The 26,943-nt window shown below is 40.8% G+C and overlaps 1 protein-coding gene across 8 annotated transcripts in view; it reads right to left on the reverse strand.

Moving 5' to 3' along the window:
- The window catches only part of carf (calcium responsive transcription factor), a 68,054-nt gene extending 48,501 nt beyond the window's left edge, over positions 1–19,553 (reverse strand). For 3 of the 8 annotated variants that reach the window (XR_010963462.1, XM_067987915.1, XM_067987910.1), the window contains exons 1-8: positions 16,094–16,569; positions 15,325–15,580; positions 13,509–13,594; positions 12,258–12,382; positions 11,482–11,712; positions 10,421–10,534; positions 7,990–8,110; positions 5,019–5,145 (exon numbers count right to left, since the gene is read on the reverse strand). Coding sequence is in view for 7 of the 8 variants with exons in the window: in XM_067987915.1 (XP_067844016.1) it covers positions 5,019–5,145; positions 7,990–8,110; positions 10,421–10,534; positions 11,482–11,712; positions 12,258–12,368 (704 nt within the window). In the remaining variant the exon portion in view is untranslated. Of the gene's footprint in view, positions 1–5,018; positions 5,146–7,989; positions 8,111–10,420; positions 10,535–11,481; positions 11,713–12,257; positions 12,383–13,508; positions 13,595–15,324; positions 15,581–15,904; positions 15,943–16,093; positions 16,570–19,486 lie in introns of those variants that run through there. The other 5 variants (XM_067987911.1, XM_067987912.1, XM_067987913.1 and 2 more) reach the window with 5 other exon arrangements.
- Positions 19,554–26,943: the final 7,390 nt, after the last annotated feature.

Here is a 26,943-nt window from a genome sequence, read left to right on the forward strand (position 1 = left end):
TATAGAAGCACAGCTACGTCTTTCACTTGGGAAAACATTGCTGCTGGAAGAAAATATGATTAGATCTTCAGCTAGTCCCAGTAAAAGACAGGCAGCACAATCAGCTTAGGTAAATTTAAAAGAAATGTCTTGTCATAGCCCAGGCTATGCGGCTGATGGAAAGCTTCCAACAGATGATGTAAAGCCAGCCAAGCATAACAAAAATAGAAGATAAGGCAAGCAGATGTAAAGCATTTAACTTTTAAAATATTTTTCATTGAAATAATTAGCTCAGAAGGAGTATATGTTGAATGGAACAGTGGTAAAAGGTACCAATCAGGAAGGAGACCTGGCTATTAGTTAATAAATCTATAAAAACATCAGCCCAGTGCTTTGTTGCATGGAAGACAGGAAAATAAGGTTGTATTAGCAGAGGAATAGAGGACAATTCAAACAAGGTTGTATTGTTGCTGTATAAGGATTTGGTTAGTCTCCACCTGGGGTACTGTACACAATTCTGGGTATTTAATCATAGAAAAGATATTACTGCCCTTGAGAGTACAAAGACGTGTCACAAAAATGATTTGAGGTATTAGGAATTTAACGTGGGAGAAAAGGTTAATGAAGCTTTGGAAATGAGGAGATTTCAAGCTGACATAATTTAAGTTTTCAAAACTATGAAAGGAGTTGATCAAGGAAAATTGATCACTATAGTGAAGGCTTCAAATATCAGGGAACGCAGGTTAAACTAAGTAGGTTAGGAGTAAGTAGAAAAGTCAAAATCAACGATTTTTCACCCAAAGGTTAATAAGATGTCTCAGATAAATCATCAGAGAAGGCCACTGATGACAACAATACAAATGCATTTGAGGCAATTGGATATGTGGCAGGGGGATGGGAACCTTAGCGGGGAGTCAGAAGGGAGTAAAGTTGAGAGCAGCAAGAGAGGGGAAGACCCAGGGGAAATTTACAATACAAATAGTACAAACAGTTGTTCAAAAACAAGTGAAAGGGAAAAGCGTAGAGCAGCGGAAAGAAAGTGTACTTTAGACACTACAGATCAAGTGAAATCTAGAAGGCGTAAGGCGATTATCCCAGCATCAAAGCTGAAGGTCAGACTAGGGTGTGTGGCCCAACTAAAAGTTCTATATACAAATGCACGGAGTATAAGGAATAAATTAAATGAACTACAGGTTCAAATTCAAATTGGAGCGTATAACATGATAGCTATTACTGAGACATGGCTGCAGGATGGTCAGGATTGGGAACCAAATATACCGGGTTATAAGGTCTACAGGAGAGATAGGGAAAATGGAAGAGAGGGACGAGTAGCCTTAATGATTAGAGATGAAATCAATTCAATGATAAAGGAGGATATAACGAGAGGTAAGCAGCCAACAGAGACCTTATGGGTTGATTTGAGAAATAGGAAAGGATCTAAGACTATAGTGGGAGTTGTGTATAGGACCCCTGGCAGCAGCTCTGAAGTGCTAGATTGTATAAATGCAGAGATTAGACAAGCGTGTAAGAAAGGCATAGTGGTCTTAATGGGGGACTTTAACCTTCACATAGATTGGGAAAAGCAGACTAGCAACTGTCAGAAAGGTAGTGAATTTCTTGAGTGTGTCCGGGATAGTTTTCTACAACAGTATGTCCTCGAGGCAACAAGGGGGCAAGCCATACTAGATTTAGTAATGAACCAGATTTAGTTAACAGCTTAACTGTGCGTGAACATCTATCCAATAGTGATCATAACATGATCGAGTTCAATGTAGTGTTTGAAAGGGAAAAAAGTGAGTCAGCTGCTAAGATTCTAGACTTGGATAAGGCCGACTTCAATGGGATGAGACAGAGACTGTCCACAGTAAACTGGGCAAATCTGTTAATGGGTAAAACGACTGATGATCAGTGGGAAATGTTTAAAGAAACATTTAACGAGATACAGAACAGGTTTATACCCCTGAGGGGCAAGAACTCTATTTGCCAAAAAAAACAGCCATGGACAACTAAAGAGGTAAGGGACAGTATATGACATAAGGAACGGGCATACAAAAAGGCAAAAAATAGCACAGATCCTAGCGAATGGGAAAGATACAAAGATCAACAAAGGGTCACAAAACAGATAGTAAGAGCTACAAAAAGAGAATATGAAAAGAAACTTGCAAGGGATATCAAAACCAACACAAAGAACTTTTATAGTTATATTAGGAAAAAGAGGGTGGTCAGGAGCAGTGTTGGCCCCTTAAAAACTGAAAGTGGGGATATTGTCATTGACAATGGGGAAATGGCAGACATGTTGAATAATTACTTTGCGTCAGTATTTATAGTAGAAAAAGAGGATAGCATGCCGGAAATCCCAAGAAAACTAATATTGAATCGGGGACAGGGACTCGATAAAATTAACGTAAGTAAAGCAACAGTAATGAAGAAAATAATAACACTAAAGAGTGACAAATCCCCAGGACCAGATGGTTTCCATCCCAGGGTTTTAAAAGGAAGTTGGTGAGCACATTGCAGATGCCCTAAGTATAATCTTTCAAAGTTCTCTAGATTCAGAAACTGTCCCTCTAGATTGGAAAATTGCACATGTCACTCCGCTTTTTAAGAAAGGGGAGAGAGAGGGAAACTGGGGAATTATAGACCAGTTAGCCTAACATCTGTTGTGGGGAAATTGCTGGAGTCTATAATTAAGGATAGGGTGACTGAACACCTCGAGAATTTTCAGTTAATCAGGGAGAGCCAGCATGGATTTGTGAAAGGTAGGTCGTGCCTGACACACCTGATTGAATTTTTTGAAGAGGTGACTAAAGTAGTGGTCAGGGGAATGTCAATGGATGTTATTTATATGGACTTCCAGAAGGCATTTGATAAGGTCCCACATAAGAGACTGTTGGCTAAGCTAGAAGCCCATGGAATCGAGGGAAAAGTACAGACTTGGTTAGGAAATTGGCTGAGCGAAAGGCGACAGAGAGTAGGGATAATGGGTAGGTACTCATATTGGCAGGATGTGACTAGTGGAGTCCCGCAGGGATCTGAGAATCCCTACGTGGTCAGTTTTCGGTAAAATATTAAGATGCCTACGTGGCAAAGAAGCAGAATGCAAAATGGTTAGAAAGGGTTAATTAGTTAGTAAATGAGATTGGTACAGGTAGCCTGGCCTCCTGCTGGGCCATATGTTTGCGTAGTCAGCAGGTTTGCATGGTCTTAGCAATGTAGAGTCTTTGATGTGATTCAAGGACTGGTCTGAATGTCTCCATGTTTATGGCAGATCAATATAGGTAACGAGCTTAGCCAAAGTTGAAAGACATTCCAGGTTGGGAGATAAGGAACAGAAGGAACAGGGAAGAACATTCCAAGTTGGAAGGTGAGGAAGTTTTCCTTTTGATGTCTAACAGCAGCATGATCAGCACATGGACGATTTATGATTGGCCGGAAATAATGTAACCTCACATGGCAACCTATGCCCGGCTTATGATTGGTGTTGACCCTCGTTAAGTATGTTCCAACCCCTATTGATTTGTATAAAAACGTGTGGATTTCTGTATGTTTCTTGTTCTTGCTCTGCCAGCATAGAGGGACTCTATCAGGAGTCCAAATCAATGCTGCACACTAAGAACCCTGCTATTAAAGTTGTGCTGAACTTTAAAATGTATTCGACTTCAGTTTTTACTGAACCAGACTGAGGGGAAAGAATCCGGATCGTCAGATCTGTCTTGGGGCCTCAATTATTCACAATATTTATTAACTTAGATGAAGGCATAAAAAGTCTCATATCTAAGTTTGCCGATGACACAAAGATTGGTGGCATTGTAAGCAGTGTAGATGAAAACACAAAATTACAAAGCGATATTGATAGATTAGGTGAATGGGCAAAATTGTGGCAAATGGAATTCAATGTAGACAAATGTGAGGTCATCCACTTTGGATCAAAAAAAGATAGAACAGGGTACTTTCTAAATGGTAAAAAGTTAAAAACAGTGGATGTCCAAAGGGACTTAGGGGTTCAGGTACATGAATCATTGAAGTGTCATGAACAGGTGCAGAAAATAATCAAGAAGGCTAATGGAATGCTGGCCTTTATATCTAGAGGACTAGAGTACAAGGGGGCAAAAGTTATGCTGCAGCTATACAAAACCCTGGTTAGACTGCACCTGGAGTACTGAGAGCAGTTCTGGGCACCGCACCTTTGGAAGGACATATTGGCCTTGAAGGGAGTGCAGCGTAGGTTTACTAGAATGATACCCAGACTTCAAGGGTTAAGTTACGAGGAGAGATTACACAAATTGGGGTTGTATTCTCTAGAGTTTAGAAGGTTAAGGGGTGATCTGATTGAAGTTTATAAGATATTAAGGGGAACGGATAGGGTGGATAGAGAGAAACTATTTCCGCTGGTTGGGGATTCTAGGAGTAGGGGGCACAGTCTAAAAATTAGAGCCAGACCTTTCAGGAGCGAGATTAGAAAACATTTCTACACACAAAGGGTTGTAGAAGTTTGGAACTCTCTTCCGCAAACGGCAATTGATACTAGCTCAATTGCTAAATTTAAATGCGAGATAGATAGCTTTTTGGCAACCAAAGGTATTAAGGGATATGGGCCAAAGGCAGGTATATGGAGCTAGATCACAGATCAGCCATGGTCTTATCAAATGGTGGAGCAGGCACGAGGGGCTGAATGGCCTACTCCTGTTCCTATATTCCTGTTTCTAATGATGCATAGGTGAGGTTGATCTAACAAAAGGTGCAAGTTTGTTGTGGCCAACAGCTTTTTCCCATTCTAAAACTGCTGGAGTTTTCTTTTAAACAATAAAACTAGAGTTAGGAAAGTGGTGCTTTACCCAGGTATTCTTTGATTTCATCGTTTAGCAGTAATTCATGGTAAGAATTAAGATGTCATTGCAAGTTGCAAACTAAATAAGGAGTGGAATAAAACACATCCAAGAAGCTTTCAGTCATTAAAAATAGGAAAAAACTAAGCATATCATGTCAAAGCTTTCATTACAAAGCACTCTTTTCTAACATAAGCATGTACCTGCACATACCTGAGAGAGGTCTTTTTGGGCAATGTTAATGAAGACGGGGAGTGCAAAACATAGCCAGTGTTGTCTGCTATTGCAGCTACAGTCACTGTCTGAAGCTCATCGCTTGTCTGTTTGTCTTCTGTTGCATCTGACAATAAATAGAAGTTAACTTTTAAGAAATTAAACATTTACACCATATTCTCAGAGTGTAATGAACAGAAATGATACTGCAAATCAAGAAAAACACAGTGGAACGAGCTATACATCATAATAACTAGAACATTTTGATACCCAGAACCCGTCTCAACCATTTTGTTTTAATTTTTTTTAATCTATGGATTTCATTGACCTATCCCCTCCCTAATATTGCCAAGCAAGCGGCATTGGAATCACAATGACAAGCAGGTACACTACACCAGAACTTAGTTCATGTGGCATTGTAGCAATTTGTACTTTTACTTAAAGAATCATTAATTATAATGGTGCTGAAAAAAACAAATCTTGTTGAAAATACTAAGCGTAATCATTTTGGCAATTTTTTCAATTGATCCTTAGTTAGTATCCATTTAGCAAGTAGCTCCATATAAAAAAGTCAGGATTCAATGAACAGTTGAACAGCTTTTAAAAAATTTTCATATAAAATTTTAAATATTCAATTTAGCCCTGCCTACCTCCAGATGAGCTGGAACAAGAGCATAAGTTACTCTTCTTGCAATGTGGATGATGCTGCCAAGGCCACATTTGGTGCCCACCCCTAGTTACCCTGAGAAGGTGGTGGTGGCCTTGTCCTTCAACTGCTGCAGTCCTTGTGGTGACGGTGTGTCCACAATGTTTTTAGGTAGGAATTTGCAGGATTTGACCCAACAACGATATAGAGATTGCAGTATATGTCCAAGGCAGGATGATGTGCAATTTGGAGGGGAACTTCTATGTGATAGTTATCCTATGACATTGCTGTTCTTGTCCTAATTGGTGCTAGAGGTCACAGCGCTGGGAGGTGCTGCAGAGCCACCTGTAGATTGGACACATTGCAGCCACAGTACACCAGTGGTGGAGGGAGTGGATGTGGAATGGAATTCAGTGGTGAAGTACCAATCAAGTGTCCCTCTTTTCTGGGTCCATGCTGTCTCAGGTCAAATATAATTCCTCACCATGCCACCATTTACAAAATAACTTCCTAGTAACTCCAATGTAAACAAGGTTGAGATCAAACTCTGGAAATTCCAATTTCACTAAAATTCAAAATGTTTAGACTATAATTCCATCCATGGCTGTTTTTCTTTTAAACAAAAGGATGCCATTTTGCAGAGATTTTGGCAGAATCAGTTCCTGGAACAGCTCATTCCAAAAGTGTCATCACATTGGCTGCCATGGCAAGTTCAAACTACATCAACTGCTACTCTGCTCCAGTGTAAACCTTCCACGATCCAATCACTTTGCAAACAGATATAAGCCTTTAACATTAGTAACTCAAACTCAGCCAAGTGTTTGAAAGAAAAAAGCTATTGCTTTGTTAAGATCAATGTTGATAAAATAAGTTTATGCCATTTATAAATTTTCCTCACCAAACTGTTTCTAAATCTATAGTCTTCAGTTAAAAGTAAGCTGTTTATCTAAGCATGAAGACAACATAATAAAACCTGAATGAACACATCATCAAAAATGAATAAACTGTTTTGACACTCCAGCTAATCTGCTACTACATGGAAGAGGTCATATCTTTTGGTAATTGAAAATTAGTTAACCTGAAAGTATATTAGTACTAATTTGAACTCTGCCAAATACCAATTATAAAAACTTAAAAATTGAATTTTAATATTAGTGTCAGGTTAAACTGAGCTATTGCTGTGATATTGTATGATTCAGATTCTGTTGACTATACTAAGTATCAGTGTGATTGTTGATGTAGAATGTTATAAAGGTGATAATTGCAAGGTTATAATAAAGTAGTTGTTAGTATTATTTTGAGTTTTGTCATGTTCTTCCAAGTGTGTTTAAGAGTTAAAAGTCATTTTGTGCAGTTTACATTATACTCACATTAACTACTGGCTGAGAATTTCCTACAGTGAGTGTGTTTATGTAGGATAACTGCCAAGCCAAAATGTATCATATATAAAACCCTTGACATTAGTGGTAAATCCCAATCCCTTTCCTCAGATTTTTGATTCATTGCTTCCTACCTATAAAACTAGTAAAGTAACTCCATCACATTGCTTATGAACCATGTGAACATCAAAGAAGCTAAAACTGAACTCCAGAGAGCTGAACTCCACCGGTCACTGCCTCCCACACTAGGTTTGTTCATTTACTATCAACTTTTGCTTTCAATTTCTGAGCTAATTTCCAATCCAACTACCCAATTTACAATTCTATAGCAATCATTCACCTGTGGCTATTCTCCTCCCTATAACACATTAGGGAGTATGTATGACAGCTGAAATTGTATTTTTCTGGATCCATACTTTTTATACCTTCTCTCAGCTTTGTAGACCCCAACAAAAAGTATCGATGCATCCAGGATAACCTTTCACTCTCTTGTTTCAAGGGGAAATAACCAGCCATCTAACAAACCTTGCTTGATAGCTATTCACTAGTCAGTCAAAGTTTGAACTAAATATTGGTTGTGGCAATGTAAATTCTTGTTAGGCATTTTTTTGTTATTCTGATTATCTAGGATAGCAGTAAAAGAATGTTTATCATCAATATTTTACTTAAATAACAATTTGATTCAAATTTTAAAAGTATACAGTTGTGAAGCAATAACTTATGAAATGAATTGGCTGCTTTCTTTTCGCTTTCCCCCTTCCCCAATTCTTGACATATTTTCCCTCTCCCCATGCTGTGCAGCAATTCCCTATCTGAAGGTTGAAAAGTGAACATCCCGGTCCCTGTTACTCCATTATCTTCTGCTAGGTGACTAGCACATTCAATCATACATAATTTGAAATATTAGACATGGTTATGAGGGTCATATATAGTAAATTGTCTTTACCATGTGAGCCTGTGACATCGAGAAGCTGACCCTGCGGAATCAGCACCTGTGCAACACCAGGTTGGTTGGAAGGAATCACATGAAGCACCTGGCCATTCTCCGACTGACTGGTAACAATCATCTAGAAATAACCACCAACAGTATTGGGATGGATCACATTAGATTTCCACATTTCCTAGGTGTCATGGTAATTGAAAAGCAGGCTGACCCATGGCGTGTCGGAGAGGCATCTTCACACTTTTTTTTCCCTATATGGAGGGAGGCAGAATCACGGAGAGTCACCCTACACAGTTTCTTGGGCATCTCTGAGAAGTCATATCAAGAGAAGAAACCTTGAAGCAGGTCATCTACCCTCCGTTAGGGAATAGCACATGGAATAGGAGAACATAAAAACAACTCTGAGTTTTTAAAGAAAATGATAGATTACATCCAGTAGATAGAAAAGCATCTGGGAGGGAGGCTGTCTTTTCAAGCAAATCTGTGCCATGGCGCCTGATCTATTAGATGATCTTTGCCCCATTTTCATTGCGCCACAGCCTAAATTTAAGAAAGGCCTTTTAGTTCTTTGCCTGGAGATTGCAGCAATGCGACCTAAGAAACCAGCGATAGCACTAAAGCATAATAAACAGTAAAGGAACTGTTGGCCTAAACAGAGCTCCAAGCTGCACTATGTCAGAAAAAGAACAAAGGGTAGGGTGGGAGAGGGTTTTGTATGTGGACGCTGAACATCTTTTAAAGAATGAGAAACATTATGATAAACAATATACCATTTATCTTCATTTGTTCAACTTACAAATACAAACAAGAAATATGACAAAGTATTATTAAAAAAAAACTGGGATTCTCAATCTACATCTTCAGACTAGTTTAGAATACAGTAGTATCAAGCACTTGTGCTGAGCTGTCAAATCAAAAGTATACTTTGTGAAAGCATATAGATTTCACCATGTAGCTGATTTGTAGATGACGTTGAGGAAAACCCCTGCATGTTGGCTCAAAATGTGCCACTGGTCAGGCAGAATAAGCTACTGTTTTTCCTGACGGAGTAACGCAAAGAGGTACACTTAACTATACAATTTACTAACTTGTTTAGTAGTGAGTTTTCATGAAGGGAGGAAACAATTGCCTGGATTGACAAAGGTTTTTCTTTCGTCCTACCTAGGAGGTTAATAACCTGTACAGATGAATTCACTTGCCTTCAATGCAAGAGACATGAGATGGCAGGTAAAAGTTCGGCACTGACTGCTTGAGCCAGTTCAATCAAAAAGGATGGGGTTTAAAAGGAGAAGGAAAGTCTAGGTGGAGTACTTTTTGTTCAAAGTACTCCCTCAGTGGATATAATGGAAGACACAGTTACTTAAATTATTCACTGCTATTTACTCAAAAAATAATCAAATTTTTTCTCCCCCTGGAGACCTGCCAAGTTGAGTTTCCTTGGTATTCCAGTGATGTGACCAACAAGGAGGCATCCTGGAGCAAATCCATTGATTGCTATGGAGACCACAACATCAGAACCGCTTGGAAACCAATTCACAGCATTATGGTCCGTGGTAAACATACCAGCAGTAGGGTATACATATCTAGCCTGGAGCATCCTTTTTAATGGGAAAATGAACAATATGGTTTTGGGGCAAGATAACCAATCCAGGCAGTGCCAAAGACTGAATCGTATAGGGGGTTGAAACTTTTTGGTGCCAATAGGAGCCTACTCATGACCAATGTTAGGTGAAGACACTCTCCCTTCCTACATTACCTCCCCAGGTATGTGAGCCAAATTGCAAGTTGGCTTTATTAGTGTATCTTTAAGGAACGATCTTGTACATATTTTCCACTCGCAATCAATTTTTGTCCAATCTGGGTGTAGAAGAGTGCTTTGACAAGCAATCAATGGATTTGCTCCAGGATCCCTGCTCTGAGATGAATCAAACACTTTTAAGACCAAGACTCCAATACAATAATGGAGTCAATTACTTTGAGCCTGTGTCCTCAGACGAAACATGCTCCACATTTGGAATTTTTTTCTCCCCTCCCTCTGGAAGGACTTGAATCCTTGCTATGGTACAGTTCGACAGGTATCTTCATGTACCTCATTGGTAAGGAACCATGGTAGCTGGTGCAGATTTTGAAGCCAGTGACCAGCAGCTACAAAGCTGGTTTTGACCGAGGCTCGTCTGGTCAAGGTAAGCCTGAGTAAGCCATTATCTAAGACGGTATAAACTGAATGGCCTACAAATTTGTTTTCAGCTACAATCGGAGACTTAAAAGCAAGAATTGAAAAACTTTGATGAAACTTATTTACTACACCTTAAAAATATGAAAAAGAGGACTTAAAATCTTAACAGTAAAAATAAAACGGAGACAGTGATAGTATGTTCTCTGGTGTGGCAGATATGGGTCTGATCACAATGGAGTAAAAGAACTAAAGGCCTACCTCAGATTGATGATGTGATACAGTAGAGTGGGAGATGATCACCTGGCCTCTCAAAGCATCAGTTTTGTTAAAGGGATGATGCCCCAGGTGATTTTTCCCTATGGATGATAATTCCTATTTGTTTGTGGAGATTGAATAAATGAGAAACAGGCATTTTTTTAAGATTGTCACAAAATTTACAAATATGTGTAAATGTACAGATTATACACATATCCCAATCAAGCAGCAACCTGCACAGATGCTAAGCCTCTGTTTTTGTTGGGAGCAGATAGCCCATACTGAATATTGTATTGCATTATCATTTAAGACAAATTCCAGTTGCCACCAAAACCCACATTTCCTTCATTTGCCAGGGCATTGGTATAGTCTAAATATTAGCATTTTCCATGGCCCCTTTTTATGAAAATCTATGATCAAACAATAGGATGGGTAGTTCTGTGAGGTATGACTAGTGTTACTATTCTGTGCTCTAAATGGTGTGCTCCCTCCACCTGGTATAACTCTCCAATTGAAGGGAATGCAAGTCAAGACCTTAATTCTAACTCAGAGATTCAGCCCTCTACCACCAGTTCTACCAGGGCTTACTGGACCTCTCTGAAAGGGAGACCAGACCTAAACCACTAGTGTACTAAATGCTGTGAAGAGAATCAAGTAACCTGCCTTCTATAGCTACCAGGAACCCTGTCTCATGCTCTAGTGTTAAAAGCTTCTCAGTCCCAATTATGGAACACCAACATTCTTTTGCAAGAGCTAATAGGCCATGATCATAAACTGTGGCCCATATTTTCATAAATCATTTTGTAATACAAAATAATAAGAATGCAAGTGCTGGGTTCTTCAACTCCGGTCTTAAATACACTAACATTTCTTTTTTTTGCAGATTTTTAACTGGCAATAAAAATGTTACATTTCAGGGTTATTATACTATCACCATTTGTATATTGTAGTCCTGTCATGTTTTGTGGGATCCAGGACCCAGCATCACTGGATTCTTGCACACGTCAAAGGGAAACGCACACAATTCAAATAATTTTTCTCATATAGTGCTGTTTGTTACTAACCATACGTGCACTTGTGTCCCCCAATGATTGAAGTTCATACTGGATAGGCTGCCCGTTCTGATCCATCAGCTGGAACTGCTCAGTGGACAGAGTCTGTGCCTGCTGGGACACCTGTACTGTAGGATTCTGAGAAGCAGCAGAGTCATCCGTAATATGTACTGTGATAGGAATGACAGTGATGGGATCGTTCCTTCCAAATGCAGATTCTCCATCATCTATCCAGGCTAATTGCTTTGAAGATTAAAAAAAACAAACACAAAAGCTGAGTTTAATAACCTCTGTACTTGAGCAGCAGCAAGGACAGATAGTTCAACTACACCAGGATTACAATCTGAAAGAAGTTTGGCTGAAGAGACCCTCATTTTTTAATCCAGTGGATTATTACCTTAACTGAGGACAGGGTGGCAGAGTACCTAGGTGCAGAAACTTCTCAATCTCGACTGTATCATCAGGGTAGGCGCTGAGTGGAGATTGGGTAGCTCCCCAGAGAGATTGATAGAAAATTGGAGGACAAGTCACCTAAGCCATTCCCACAAACTTCAAAGTGGCCACTTGTACAGCAGCATTGACAGACACCATGATGTTTGCATTACCTGCAATTCAGCATGTATTCCACCCTCTTGGAATTTCAACATTCCCTCACATTTTGTTTCTGAAGGTCTGCATCAGAAACATTAATTTGTCTGTTCCCTCCACACATGTTGACTGACCTGCTGCATGTTTCTGTCATTTTCTGTTTATGTCTCACATTTTGTTTATCTATTTTGTGATCTTACCTGGAAAACCTGTTGCTCTGCCTCAGAATCCTCAGTTATGTCAGCATCTGGTCCCAATAATCTAGTGCTCCTCTCCATACTGATCTCATCCTGACTGACATCTTCTGCCATCTCAGAAATAACCACTGAAACAAAAAATGAAAATGACACTTAATGGCTGAATAAAGAAATTAAAACAATCTAAGGGCCAAGCAGAAATATTTGGTTACAAAGAAGCAAACAATAGTTGACTGGAATTCATATAAAGGTCAGATAAGGATAATACCAAAATGTATACAACAGATAGGAATTCAACAGGTAGGCAGTCTGTAGAAAGTAAAAAAAGGGGATTCAAAGTATTTTTAGCTTTATATATATTTTATGTATATAGATGAGGCAAAGGAGAGCAAGCAGGTTTTCTAAAGGACAAGTGAGGTAGAAATATTAGGAGGATGGAGTACCCCCTATGGTGCAGTATGGAATTGAGCAACAGAGACTAGGAATAACCCAGTTTGAATTCCTGGTACATGCCGAGCTAGCTGATCTCAATCAAGGCAATACAATTAGCCTGAGCCTTCCCAAGCCTCAGCAGCAAAAAGTAATCAGCCAGGACTCCCCTTTTGAAAGTCAGCCAGTGGTACTTCATGAAAAATTGGATAAAGATTGGATTGAGCTTTGCTGTAATTCTCCCTATGATGGAACAGCCTGCTGACATTCACTGTCATAGCTCACATATGAATGGTTACTTGGGTGCGCTACTGGAGACTGTTGATGCCCTTAAAATCACATGGTATTGATAAATTGAAAAAAATCTGTCTTAGAGAGTGACTTTTTTTTTCTGGGCCCCTTCTGTTCAATTCATATGACATGGAGAGTACTTGAAATATTATAAAACTGTCTGATCACAGCAGGTATGTAGCTGGTGTATAATTGCAAGAGACACTGATAGCATTCAAAATGATTTGGTCCAAATGGGTTAGTTTGAATAAATGTGAGGTGGCACACATCAGAACAGAAAAGGAATGCAAGAATGTACGGTTAAAAGATATTCTGAACTTTTGCTTGATTTATCTTTGCGGCAAGCAGGATAAAGTTTGCAGAATCCTTCCTTGATAGATTAAGTGAGAGTCCAAGATGTACATGTGAGAAAAGAAATGGACGTGGTAGGCTGAAAAGGATTCTTTGTTCATGCTTTTGTATGTTATCAATGAACACACCTTCAGGTGTGCATATGTTTCTTGTACCAATGTACATTTTCTGACATTTACTTACACTAAAATCCATCCACTATTCGTTAGCCAATCCACTTAATTGTCCAAATCCCTTTCAATGTCTTGAATCTTCTCTGTACTGGTTACCTGACAACATTACAAAATGTTATAGTTACAAGAAATACCCTTCCCCTTATTATTTATGAATAAGTAGCAGGGTTCAAAACATGATCTCTGTTCAACTCTAAACGTTTATCAACTTCTGCTCTCTATTTCTTAGCGAATATTCAATTCATTTTGTTCATTCATTATCAATCCTAATATATTCATTAATAAGCTAATGCACAGGACTATATCTTGTGAATTTCCAAGTAAATGATATTCACTGTAAAGCCCTACTCTGTTAATTTATGGTGTGTTTATACCATAATGCTCATGTCACTGAAAAACGATTTCTGCATTATAACTCCAAAGTCAAGCCGCATAGAGGAGGCAATTTCACACTGCTTGGGTTTAACTTTGTATGTAGTACAACCGCAGTGCTGTGCCAAACTGCTTATAAAAGGTACACAGAGGGTTCCTTGGAGTTTGTTTCTTTTAAGTTTAAAGAGTGCAAACACTCCCAAATTCTATAAAGATTTAAATATCAACTGCCAGGAGATGAGTTCTGAGCATGTATGTAAGCACGTTGCACAGAGCTCTCTCCTGGGCAGCAGAATTGCAGGCCGTTGCAGTAGTATAAATGTACTGCAAGTTACCTCCTCAAAATTGTCTACTAAATCTATACGGCATAACCTTTTATTTCTATTACCCTATCTATATCTGTATATTGTTTAGATTAAAATCATTAGTGTATTGTAAAATGAGCATTTTCTTCATGACTGATGACGTAACATATGGTGACTCAAAACTAGAGTGTGATACAAGCTTGTTATTTCATGTACACCGAACAGAATTTATTCTGCGAGAGGAAATTGACCCATAAGTAATTTCCGAGAAATTCACTTAAACAGCTTTACACTCAATCTCACTGTCTCACTTCTATTGCCATTGCATTTTGGAGTATTCAGGGTACAAAAAAACAGCTTATGGAAAATTTCCACACCCATACCAAACTAATTCAGACACTGCCTAAATAACATGAAACCAAATAAGCCTCTCCACCAGTGCAGTAATAACTAGAAAGCACATGCACAACTGCACTGTATTCTCTTCCTATAACCAGCACACATGTTCCATCACAGCATTCCCTGGCAACATCAAAGGACCAAACTCCACTCAACATATAAGGTTCTTTTTAGATATGTACTAAAAAAATGTTATATACATAAATTGATTAAATACAATACTGGATGTAATGTTGATCACCATTTTTATTTAACTTGTAAAGGGGGCCTGTATGCTCATGACATGTGTTTTTTTACACAAATGGATTGAAATACTATATTCAACAACTTTATATGCTGCATTTTTGTATTTAATAAAATGTCCCACTCTTACATGTATGAAGTTTATTATTTTTTTTTTAAATGCTAAATTACACTTAGAGCATCAATTATGTCATTGCCTTTTCTCACTTGATTTGCAAAGCAGCAACTGTACTAACTGGAGTAGGTGGGGCCCAGATGCAACAGCTTGGAAGCAATTCAAAAAGACTAATTTATTAAAGGGGGCAAAAAGAAGCACTGTCTCACTCACTTTTAAAGAGTGGCTCCATTTCTAAATACAATCCCTGGTGTGAATCTAAGCTATGCCAACCAGGGAGTCTCAGGTTTAATTCCTGATTTGTGCTGAGTTAGTTGATTCAGCCAGGCTGGTGGTATTTGGCCTCAGTATCTCTGAGCCAAGGAAGGGAAAACATCCACCAAGATTCTTACCCAAAGATTACTGCTAGAAGGTTCACGTGGTTGCCAGGTGAGAACAGGATCGAGCTTTGGCAACATTCACTGTCTAGGCTCACACATGAAGAATGGCCACATGGAAAGAGTACCAAAAGGCAATTGGCACCTAATGAAGGCCATCGACCTGAAACATTAACTGCTTCCCTCTCCACAGATGCTGCCTGACCGGCTGAGTGTTTTCCAGTATTTTCTATTTTTATTCCCAACAAAGTGTCCACTAATGTGAGTCATGCTGTTCAAAGGACAAGAGAAGAAAATTGGAGCATTAAAAAGGAGTGGCAAAAAGAGGTATTGCCATTATACAGTGTAAAACTATCACACACTGTCCTTCATTGTACAACATTGCCATCATCTGGCTGAAGAACAGTACATCAACAAAACAACTTTCAACTTTTCATTAAAGCTATTTATGGAAATCATGTTCTTAAAAAGATCTGATTTCCTCCCCCAACCCCAATGCTTGGTTTATTGTGCAGGCTTTTTAACACTGCCCCCTCTCAAAAATGATGTGCGAAGTATAGCACAAATACACTTTTAGCTTCTACTAGTTACTCACAGGCAAAAGTCCTTCATGTGGGAGCTCTGCAGAACTATAATTGATGTCTGCTCTGACCAAGCTGGGGAAATTAATTTGCAACCAAAAACAAAATCAGGAAGGGGATGTTAGATTAGGACTTGGAAAAATAGGCATGGGAAAGGTGATATTATTTCTTTCAGAAATCCGACAAAACAAATGGAAACAAACTTGTAGTTAGGTTTTGATGGTAGTCTCATCAAGCCCAGTAATTTGCTTTGTTGAGGGCGAGTCTTCCTTTCTTCCCTTCTGCTTTTTTGATCTCCATGTACCATCCTGGTCTAGATGGTGGGCAACATAATCCTAGGTAACTGCCAATACCGTCCTGAAACTGGCCACTGAGAAGTGGACAATAACAGCTATAGTCACTTTTCTTCTGTTTTCCCCTCACCCCCAAGAGACTGGCCTCATCATTTCCCACAGCTGCAAGTGTGACACTGGAAACACATCATGTGGAGAACCTCAAGCATTGAACCATTTTGCTGTTTTAATGTTATGCACCATCATATCACCTCACTACCTATGCTAACCACATAAATAAGCTTAGCACGGTGCCTCTGATCTCACTTCCCAGGAAGCACGTGAAACAGGGAGACACAATAAGCTCACTACCATACCTCTCAACCAAGCACCTAACAGGGGCAATGATGAGAGGCAAAAATATTTTACATTTAAATACGCTCCAGATGTAATATGCAAAGATATTATTACTTTGCATTTGCTGCCACAAAGACACTTATTTAGTCTGTTTAGAATTTATAGTGATATAATTAAGGTCACTTCTAAAAATGCAACTCATTTAAAATACTCCAACAAACAATAACCTTAAGGGAAAAATGAAATCTTGCAAAGTACTGTTTTAAATGGAGCTACATTAAATAAACAAAAGTATTATTTCACCCTATACAAGAGTGAATCCCATCATCAGGGTGATTCCCAAAAAATTGTTGAAACAGTGAGTACTGATATCATGGTAACTAGTTTGCAGTTACAAAGCTCCATGTTGTAAGGAGCTGAATTAACACACACACATACACAGATGAAGGCGAATGCCCAAGGTTAATGGATACTTCTTAATGTTACTTCAGCTCCCACACTTTTTGGCCTCACTTCTCCCAGCCAGCACCCTGTGATAGTGACTGTCTCTCTTCTCATGTTAATTCAGTTCCCTGTACCACCTGGCTAGATAACTTCTGTCAACCAGTTTTCCCACTGTTATCAGCAATTGCTGTTTAAAACAAAATTATTTCACAAGACATAAGATCACAACAAACAAAATTTGGAATCTTCATGATAGCTCACAGTAATCATTTGATTATTTTTGGAATCTTTTTATTACATTTTCAAGAGTTTATAAACAGGCACATATTTTATCAAAGTGTTATACATTTTCATTGCATGGTGCTTGAGGGAGACTACACTGACATGAAATTTGTTGGCATAAAAATCAGTCCAGATGGTGGAACACATACTGGTTGGATTACCAAAAGGTGACAAAATAGAGCACTAAATATTTGATTCACGACTTCAACGAGGTCCTAATCTCAGCCACATCTTTATGGGGTGCTGACTCTCATGAGGAGTAGGGGAGGAGGGAAAGAAAAACAGTGAAAGTTATTGCCAGGCCAATGTTACACACCTCCAAGCAGTCTGTTGGCTTCTCAGCTGCAAGATGGTTTGTGGCCTGGCTTAACATCAAGAGTGAAGGAAATGTAGGGATTTCATGCCTTAAAAAAAAGCTTGATATAATAGCGTGTGCTTTATTTAGCACTTGATTTCTTAAAGTTTATTAATTAAGAGAATTTCCCTCTTACCAGTGTTGGTGTTTCAAGCAGTTTTTAATCAGAATTTCAGATCCACAAAGCCATTTTACCTCAAGTGGTTGATTTTGCTAATTTCTAATGGGCACTCCAACAACCCTACACCAAGAAACCTAGAAATTTATATGTATTTTAGAGACTCAGTGCCATAGAGTGGTAGGCCACAAACTTGTGACCGGTCATGTATTTGTGCCTGTGATTCTCCACATGTTGAGTCCCTGATCTCAGCCATGGTGTTGCGGACAGTGGAAACTAGGCATCACTCCATAGAAAGAGTAAATCCTAACATTAGTTTCACCCAACTCCTAGAGGATAACTTATCATGTGCAAGTGTCATCTTTAACAAATAAAAAAAAGATTTTTAAAAAAAAATTATGCACAATAGTAATTTCCCACATATTACCAATGGGTGCACAGCTTACTACAGATGATCCTGTCAACATAAAACAACTTGCTTTTATATAGTGGTTTTAATATAGAAAAAAAGTCCCAAAGCTTTTCAGAGGTGTAAACATAAAATCAGAAACATAACATGAACCCTTCGATGCAAATGGCACCCGAGTTCCTTGGGTGATATCACTTACTTCCAGCAGCATCAGCTTCACAGAAAAACAATATGAACCATTTTAACATTTATTTACAAACACACAACAGAATGAACAAATGCAAAAATGTATTATCACATCAAGTACACCTGACATTGTTTCAATGATGTGCTGAATTCAGCAACTACCACTGGTGGATAAAACATTTGTTGAGACAAAATCCTCCTACCATATGCTTTGGTACATTTTTATAAATCTCTTCACACCCCATATCAGTAAAAACATTGTAAAGATTTTTATCCCTATCACATTCAAGTAATTCAACTGAATTATTTAGGAGGGTCAAAATGATTCAAGCATTTCAATAAAATCTCCCTAAGGGGAGGAGGTTATTAATCGATTTTAGAGAATAGACCAAGAATAGGCAGTGCCACTGGTTTAGTATGGAAATAATAGAAATTCAATTTTTATCACGCGAGATTGCAGAATTTTTACCAGTGCTTGGGGGCTTGCATTCCACTATTCTGTACATTTTTTATGAAAACTGAAAACCAGTGGATTTGCTTATAGGTATAAAGAGCAGGCAAGTGGGGAAGAGAGAAAATTAAGTCTGAGCCATCCTGCAAATTTCAGGATAGAATTATAGTTTCAAGACCCTAAGCTACAGCTTCTTATTATTGCATATAAAAAAATGGCCTAATCTTTTCTCAAGATCCAACCACACAGCACTATCCCACGGTACACACTGATTCAACAGCTAAGTCATACCGTCTACTGGGTTGGGGGGGGGGAACAACATTTCATACGAAAGCACTGATTTGAGTAATTAATTTATTATAATTACGATGTTAAAATTAAAGTTTTTTTTTATATGCAGCGGTATTATTCTCTGCACTGGGAACATAAAGGCCCGGCTATGCCTCGCTCGAGGAGTGTTACCCCTGCCACTCATTCGGGCAGGTGGGGCCCCCCATTTGACAGCCTGTAGGAGATTCTCGCCATTTTGTTGCCCCGCAGCTACACTAAAGAGCGCCTGTGAGGGCTCGCGTTAAGAGTCGAGCCTCTCTCTACCTCTCCCTTGCCCCCATCCCTCCTCCCGGGCACGGCGACGGGTCCCAGGGACTGAAAGGCAGCGAGAGCGCGGGACAGAGGCACGACAGACAGACAGCGAGCAAAACACCGGAACGAGTCTACTCAACCTCGTCTTCACTCCAACACATCCGCCATGGAGAGCCGGGGCCGCTCATACCACGCATGCGCCGCCCACCCCACCGCCGCGCAATGCGCGTGCGCAGCTCCCATAGTGAAGCCGGAGGATTAGGCGGGCTCTGGTTTTAGTGTCGGTCTGTGCTTGTCGTTCTCGCTCCGTCCTCCGCTGCTCGTCGGGTTGCCATTCCAATTCGTAGCAGATAAATAGTGATTTCGATTAATGTGGGATCAGTTTAATTAATCGTGTTTCAAATTCGGAGGAAAATGAAAGATGGCGACGTCGCATGGTCAAAGTGAGCGGCGTGCTGCGTCATGAAGTAAAAGAGAAAAGCCGTTTAAAGGAAGCGGCGTTTCCAGTCGTGTTATAGACACTTTGTTCCAAATAGCGCTGGTGTCTAACCAGGGAACGAAAGCAACTGTCAGGGAAAGTGAGGAAAACAAAGATGGTGGCTCTGCGTGGCTGTCCCCCCTGGAAGGCTTATCAGTTTTTGCACGATTCTGGTCGCTGTTAAATTGCCAAAATTCCACGCGAGCTCGCCAATTCGCTCTGCATAGCAGCTTCCAATGTAAGGTTACCATTTGATAGCGTTCTCTGTTGAAATTAGGGAGGAGATTTCTGTTCATGAGTGGAACAGGCTCCAGGGGCTGAATGGCCTCTTCCTGTTCTTACGTGACACTAATTCCAAGGCAGATGTGTTGAAAATACCTAATGCTCATTTCAGTTAAGACCCTACAGCCACCAGAAAAGATAGTCTTTCATCTTAGCAGCCGAGGCTGGATTCATACCTGTGTCTCTAAGGAGATACAAAGTACTCAATTGATTTTTGATTGCATCAAAACTTTAACACTGCCATTAGAAGCTGGATGTAAGTTATGTGGTGAAGGAATAATAGGCTAGACAAAAAACTGCAATAGAATTAAGCGGGACTCAGTATTCAAATACACAAGCGAGGATAGGAATAGTAATGTTTTGTTCATTCTGTAAACAAACTGCTCCAGAAACCCTTCCTTTCAAAACAGTCGTCACTGATTTGTTTTTAAAAAAAATTCAAAACCACCACAATATTTTTTCACGTTCCATGTTTATTTCTATTGATTTATTGTGAATATCATTCAAACTGAGGATGATAACATCACTGGGAGAATTGCTAAGCTCAACAATCCAAAGGAACTAAATTGACTGACAAATATACAGCCATTAACTAGAATGCTTACCATATTGAATTGAGCTTGACAAATAAATATAAAGCAATTAAAACACGTGCTTGCTGGGAGCAGTTTCTGAACTCCGCAGATGACAAGAGTTGGATTAACATTGATAAAGGTACATAGGGTGCTGATTGAGAGAAGTTACAAAACTCAACAGTGCCAGGAAACGAGTTAGGATCAGTGGATAGATAATTATAAATCTACAGGGAGCAAACAGCTGTAAAAGTTGATAATTAACAAGATGAACAAAGATCAGAAGAGGAAAGAGAAAGATGTCATATGTCACCCAATGATTTTAATGATACTTTGAATTCATTTTGAGACAGTCTGGATAACAAGGTTTCAAGATCAATTGAAAATTGATAATACAAAGTACATTCATACAGTACTGATTGCAGATACAAAAAAAATGACAACACTTGAACAACTTACATTTATGTATTGCCTTTAATGTAGAAAAAATTTCCATGGGGGTAACCAAAAGCTCAGTCAAAGAGATGTGTTTTAAGGAGATTGAGGTGGAGAAGCAGAGAGGTGTAGAGATGGAATTCCGTAGCATGGGACTCAGATGGCTGCTAATGGTGGGGTGAAGGGAGGGGGGGATGCATAAAAGGTCAGAGGATCAGAGAGTTTGGATGGGAGATTGTAGGGCTCACCCGTCGGGGGTAGCGGCCGTCCTGCAGGAGCCGCTGCTCGGGAATCCGTTCCTCCGCGATGTCGGCTTCGGCCGCTCGTGGCTGACGGAGCGGAGGGCTGTGGCCGGTCGGGTGACCAGAGTCAGGGACGTCCTGGATGGCGGAGGGTCGGGTTGGCTCGAGCCGTGGGCGCTCGCCGCTCGCGTGTCCTCGTGGCGTGCCGGGGACGCGGCCGCCACCGCCATCTAGGCGTTGAAATCGGCGCTCGGCCCTAACTCCACTTGGGGTGTGGAGGCGGCTCAAGCGTGCGGAGCCATCCCGTCCGACCTGACCCCCGTTCGGACGGAATTCCTCCTCGGCGCCAAACCCCGGAACCTCCCTCGGAGGGCCGCGCCTCACAACTTGAGCCGTCTCTCGGAAGTTCCCTCCGTGCCGTTTCACACCGCGCGGAGGGATTTCCTGTACGGGCTGCTCCTGCACACCATCCACTTCCTCGCCCTCGTCTCTCGCCCGGACACGCCCTGGCGTGCCATCCTGCCGTCCGGCGGAGACGGGGGTCCCCAGTGGGAGGCTCTCTATACAGGGGTCCTCCCGTGTTACTTTGGGGATCTGGGGTGGAGGGTGTTGCACGGAGCAGTCCCGTGCAATCGGCGGCTACGCCATTTTACGGACACCCAGGCCGCTTGCATTTTCTGCGGCCTGGAGGAGTCCGTTTTCCATTTGTACACTGGGTGTGCGAGACTGCAGCCCCTGTTCCATTATTTGGAGGGGCTGCTCCTCAAGTTCTGGCTGCACTTCAGTCCCACGCTCCTGATCTTTGGCCGCCCGGTGAGGAGGGGGGCGGGCAGGTTGGTGGACGTCCTCGTGGGCCTGCTCCTGGGCCTGTCCAAGGTGGCTATCCACAGGTCCAGGATGCTCGCGGTCCGTGGGGGCGGGCGCTCGGCCTGTCTGCCTCTCTTTCGCGGGTTGCTCCGCGCCCGGGTGGCCCTGGAGATGGAGCACACGGTGTCTGCCGGTACGCTTGAGGCTTTCCGCGACCGGTGGGCACCGCAGGGGCTGGAGTGCATCCTGGACGAGGCTAATAAAGTTTTAATTTGAAAACTTGGTTTTGGTTTCTTTGGGTTTTTTAGTTCGTAAGCACACCCCACACCCCCTTATAAAAGGGGGGCCTAATTTGAAAAAGGAAAAAAAGAGATTGTAGGGCTGATTATAGGGAGGGATGAGGCCATGAAGGGATTTAAACACGAGGATTAAGAATTTCAAATTGGAAAAATGGGAAGCGAATATAGGACAGGGGTGATAGGTGAGTGGAATCTGGTGTGAGATAGGATATTAACTCGAGTTTTGGATGAGTGGAAGTTTACGGAAGGCGGAGGATGCGAGGCCAGCCGTGAGAACATTGGAAAAGTTGAGTCTGGAGATGACAAATGCAAGAATTACGGTTTCAGCAGCAGATGGAGGTGGACAACGTTACGGATGGAAGTTGGAGGTCTTTGCAATGGAGAGATGAGGTCGGAAGCACAGCTTGGGGTCAAATAGGCTACTGATATTGCGAACAGACTGGTTCAGCCTGAGACAATAGCCAGGCAGGGCAATGAAAATAGCAATAGGAGTAGGCCATTCAAACCCTTGAGCTGTAATGCCAATCAGTTAAATCATGGCTAATCTGTACTTCAACTCCATTTACCCACCATTGATTCATATCCATCAATACCCTTACCTAATAAAAATCTGTCGATCTCAGTCTTTACAATTTCAATTGACCCAGCTTACACAGTCTTTTAGAGGAGCGAGTTCCAGATTTCCACTAACCCTTGTGTGAAAAAGTGCTTACTATTTTCACTGCTGAATGGCCTAGCTCTAATTTTAAGATTGTTCTGGATTTTCCCACTAGAGGTAATAGCTTCTCTGTATCTAACCTATCAAATCCTTGTATCATTTTAAACACCTCAATTAGATCACCTCACCCTTTTAAACTCCAGGGAATACAAGCCAAGTTTATGCAACCTGTTCTCCTAATTTAACACTTTAAGCCCTGGTATTATTCTGTTGTATCTGCACTGCACCTCCTCCAAGGCCAATATATCCATCCTGAGGTGCTGCACCCAAAACTGAAATCACTGGCGAGGATACAACGTTTGTGGAAAGGACCAAATACAATGGCTTCAGTCTTCCCAATATTTAACTGGAGGAAATCGCGGCTCAACCATGACTAGATATTGGACAAGCAGTCTGACAACACAGAGGCAGTGGAGCGGTTGAGCAAGGTGGTGAAGAGGTAGAGCTGGTAGTTGTCAGTGTGCATGTGGAAGTGACTCCATGTGTGAATGATGTTGTCAAGTGGCAGCATGTAGATGCTGTAGGAGTAGGGCCAAGAATTGATCCTTAGTGGACTCCAGAGGTAACAATGTGAGAGTGGGAAGAGAAACTATTACTGGAGATGCTCTGGCTACAATCAAATAGTTAAGAGTAGAACCAAGTAAGGACAATCCCACTGGACTGGACAATGGAGGAAAGGTGTTGGAGGAGATGGCACGGTAAGGATACAGAGAGGAGGGATCATAAGAAATAGGATGAGGACTTGGCCATACCACCCCTCGAGCCTGCTCCGCCATTTAATAAGATCATGGCTGATCTTCGACCTCAACTCCACTTTCCCAACTGATCCCCATAATCCCATGATTCCCTTAAAGTCCAAAAACCTGTCAATTTCAATCTTGAATATACTCAACGACTGAGCATCCACAGCCCAATGATTCATCAACCTCTGAATGAAGAATTTCCTCCTCATCTCAGTCCTAAATCACCCAACCCTTATCCTGAGACTATGCCCCCTAGTTCTAAACTCTCCAGCCAGGAGAAACAGCCTCTCCGCATCTACCCTGTCAAGCCTTCTAAGAATTTTATACATTTCAATGAGATCACCTCTCATTCTTCTAAACTCCAGAGAATGTAGGCCCATTCTTCTCAATCTTTCCTCATAGACAACCCTGTCATCCCAGGATTCATCTGGTAAACCTTCGTTGCACCGTCCCTATCTTTCTTTAGGTAAGGAGACCGAAACTGTATGCAGTATTCCAGGTGAGGTCTCACCAAAGCCCGGTACAATTGTAGCAAGACTTCTTTACTCTTGTACTCCAACCCCCTTGCAATAAAGGCCACATACCATTTGCCTTCCTAATTGCTTGCTGCACCTGCATGTTAACTTTCTGTGTTTCGTGGACAAGGACACTCAAATCTCTGAAAAACAACATTTAATAGTTTCTCACCATTTAAAAAATATTCTGTTTTTCTAATCTTCCTACCAAAGAAATAACCTCACATTTCCCCACATTATACTCCATCTGCCACATTCTTGTCCACTTACTTAACCTGTCTATATCCCTTTGCAGACTCGGTGTCCTCCTCACAGCTTACTTTCCCAACTAGCTTTGTATAGTCAGCAAACTTGGATACATTACACTCGGTCCCTTCATCTAAGTAATTAATATAGATTGTACATAGCTGAGGCCCAAGCACTGATCCTTTCGGCACCCCTCTAGTAACAGCCTGCCAACCTGAAAATGATCCGTTTATTCCAACTCTCTGTTTTCCGTCCGTTAACCAATCCTTTATCCATGCTAATATATTACACCCAACCCCAAGAGCTCTTATCTTGTGAACAATCTTTTGTGCGGCACTTTATCAAATGCCTTTTGAAAATCCAAATATACTACATCCATTGGTTCCTCTTTATTTACCCTGCTCGTTACAACCTCAAAAAACTCTTAATAGATTTGTTAAACACAATTTCCCTTTCATAAAATCATGTTGACTCTGCCTAATCATATTATGATTTTTTAAGTGCCCTGATACCACTTTCTTAATAATGGATTCCAGCATTTTCCCAATGACTGATATCAGGCTAACTGGCCTATAGTTCCTTGTTTTCTCTCTCCTTTCTTGAATAGCGGGGTTACATTTGCTACCTTCCAATCCACTGGGACCATTCTAGAATCTAGGGAATTTTGGAAGATCACAACCAATGCATTCACTATCTCTGCAGCTACCTCTTTTAGAACCCTAGGATGTAGGTCATCAGGTCCAGGGGATTTGTTGGCTTTTAGTCCCTTTAATTTCTCCAGTACTTTTTCTTTACTAATATTAATTACTTTAAGTTCCTCACTTTCATTAGACCCTTGGTTCCCCAATATATCTGGTATGCTTTATGTGTCTTCTACTGTGAAGACAGATACAAAACATTTGTTTAATGTCTCTGCCATTTCCTTATTCCCCATTATGATTTCTCCTGTCTCAGCCTCTAAGGAACCCACGTTTACTTTCACTACTCTCTTCCTTTTTACATACATGTATAAGCTCTTACAATCTGTTATTATATTTCTTGCTAGTTTACTCATTCTATTTTCTCCCCTTTTATCAATTTTTTGGTTATCCTTTGCTGATTTCTAAAACTCTCCCAATCCTCAGGCTTACTACTCTTCTTGGCAACATTATAAGCCTCTTGTTTTAATCTAATACTATCTTTAACTTCTTTAGTTAGCCACGGGTGGATCACTTTTCCCCTGGAGTTTTTATTTCACCATGGAATGTATGCTCGTTGAGAATTATGAAATATTTCCTTAAATGTTTGCCATTGCTTATCCAGTCATACACTTTAATCTAATTTCCCAATCTACCTTAGCCAACTCGCCCCTCACACCTATGTAATTGGCTTTATTTAAGTTTAGGACTTTAGTTTCTGACTTAAGTACGTCACTCTCAAACTCAATGTGAAATTCTATCATATTATGATCATTCTTCCCCAGAGGATCCCTTACTATGAGATTACTAATTAACCCTGTCTCATTACACAAGACAAGATCTAAAATAGCCTGTTCCCTGGTTGGTTCCACAATGTATTGTTCTAGGAAACTGCCTCGAATGCATTCCATGAACTCATCCTCCAAATTAACAGTGCACCATGGTCACAGACACAGCTATTTCAGTGCTGTGGCAAGGATGGAAACTTCATTGGAGAGATTCAAACATGGTTGCCGGAAAGATGGACATAGATTCAGGAGGTGACAACGCGTTCAAGAACTTTGGAGAAGAAAGGGAGGTTGGAGATCTGGTGGTAGTTTGCAAGCTTAGAAGGGTTGATGGTGGGTTTTTTGAGGATGGGGTGATGACTGAGGCTTTGAAAAGGATGGGGACAGTACATAATAGGGAACCATTTACAATGTAAACTAACATGGAGGCCAGGAAAGCAATTTGGATGGACAGTTTGCTGGGAATGGTGTCAACGGAGCAGGAGCTAGGCCCCATAGGCAAGATGACCTCAACGAGGACATAAGGGGATAAACTAGAGAATGATATGGGTTCTGGGGGAGATTTGGCTCAGTGGACAAGGGGAAGGGGGGGGGAAGCAGCAGAAGCAGCTAATGAATGGCCTCAATCTTAGTGACAAAGCAATCCATGAGCTCCTTGCACTTGTTGGAGGTGAGCCTGGAGGGAAATGGGGAGAGGGGTTTAAGGAGACGATTAGTAATGCAGAAAAGATGTGGGGAGTTATCTTTTCTCTCTAGGATGATCCAGAAGTAGTGGGTGGTTTTGCAGAGCAGAAG

Source organism: Heptranchias perlo, chromosome 7 (assembly GCF_035084215.1).
Source record: "Heptranchias perlo isolate sHepPer1 chromosome 7, sHepPer1.hap1, whole genome shotgun sequence".
Taxonomy (NCBI): Eukaryota; Metazoa; Chordata; class Chondrichthyes; order Hexanchiformes; family Hexanchidae; genus Heptranchias; species Heptranchias perlo.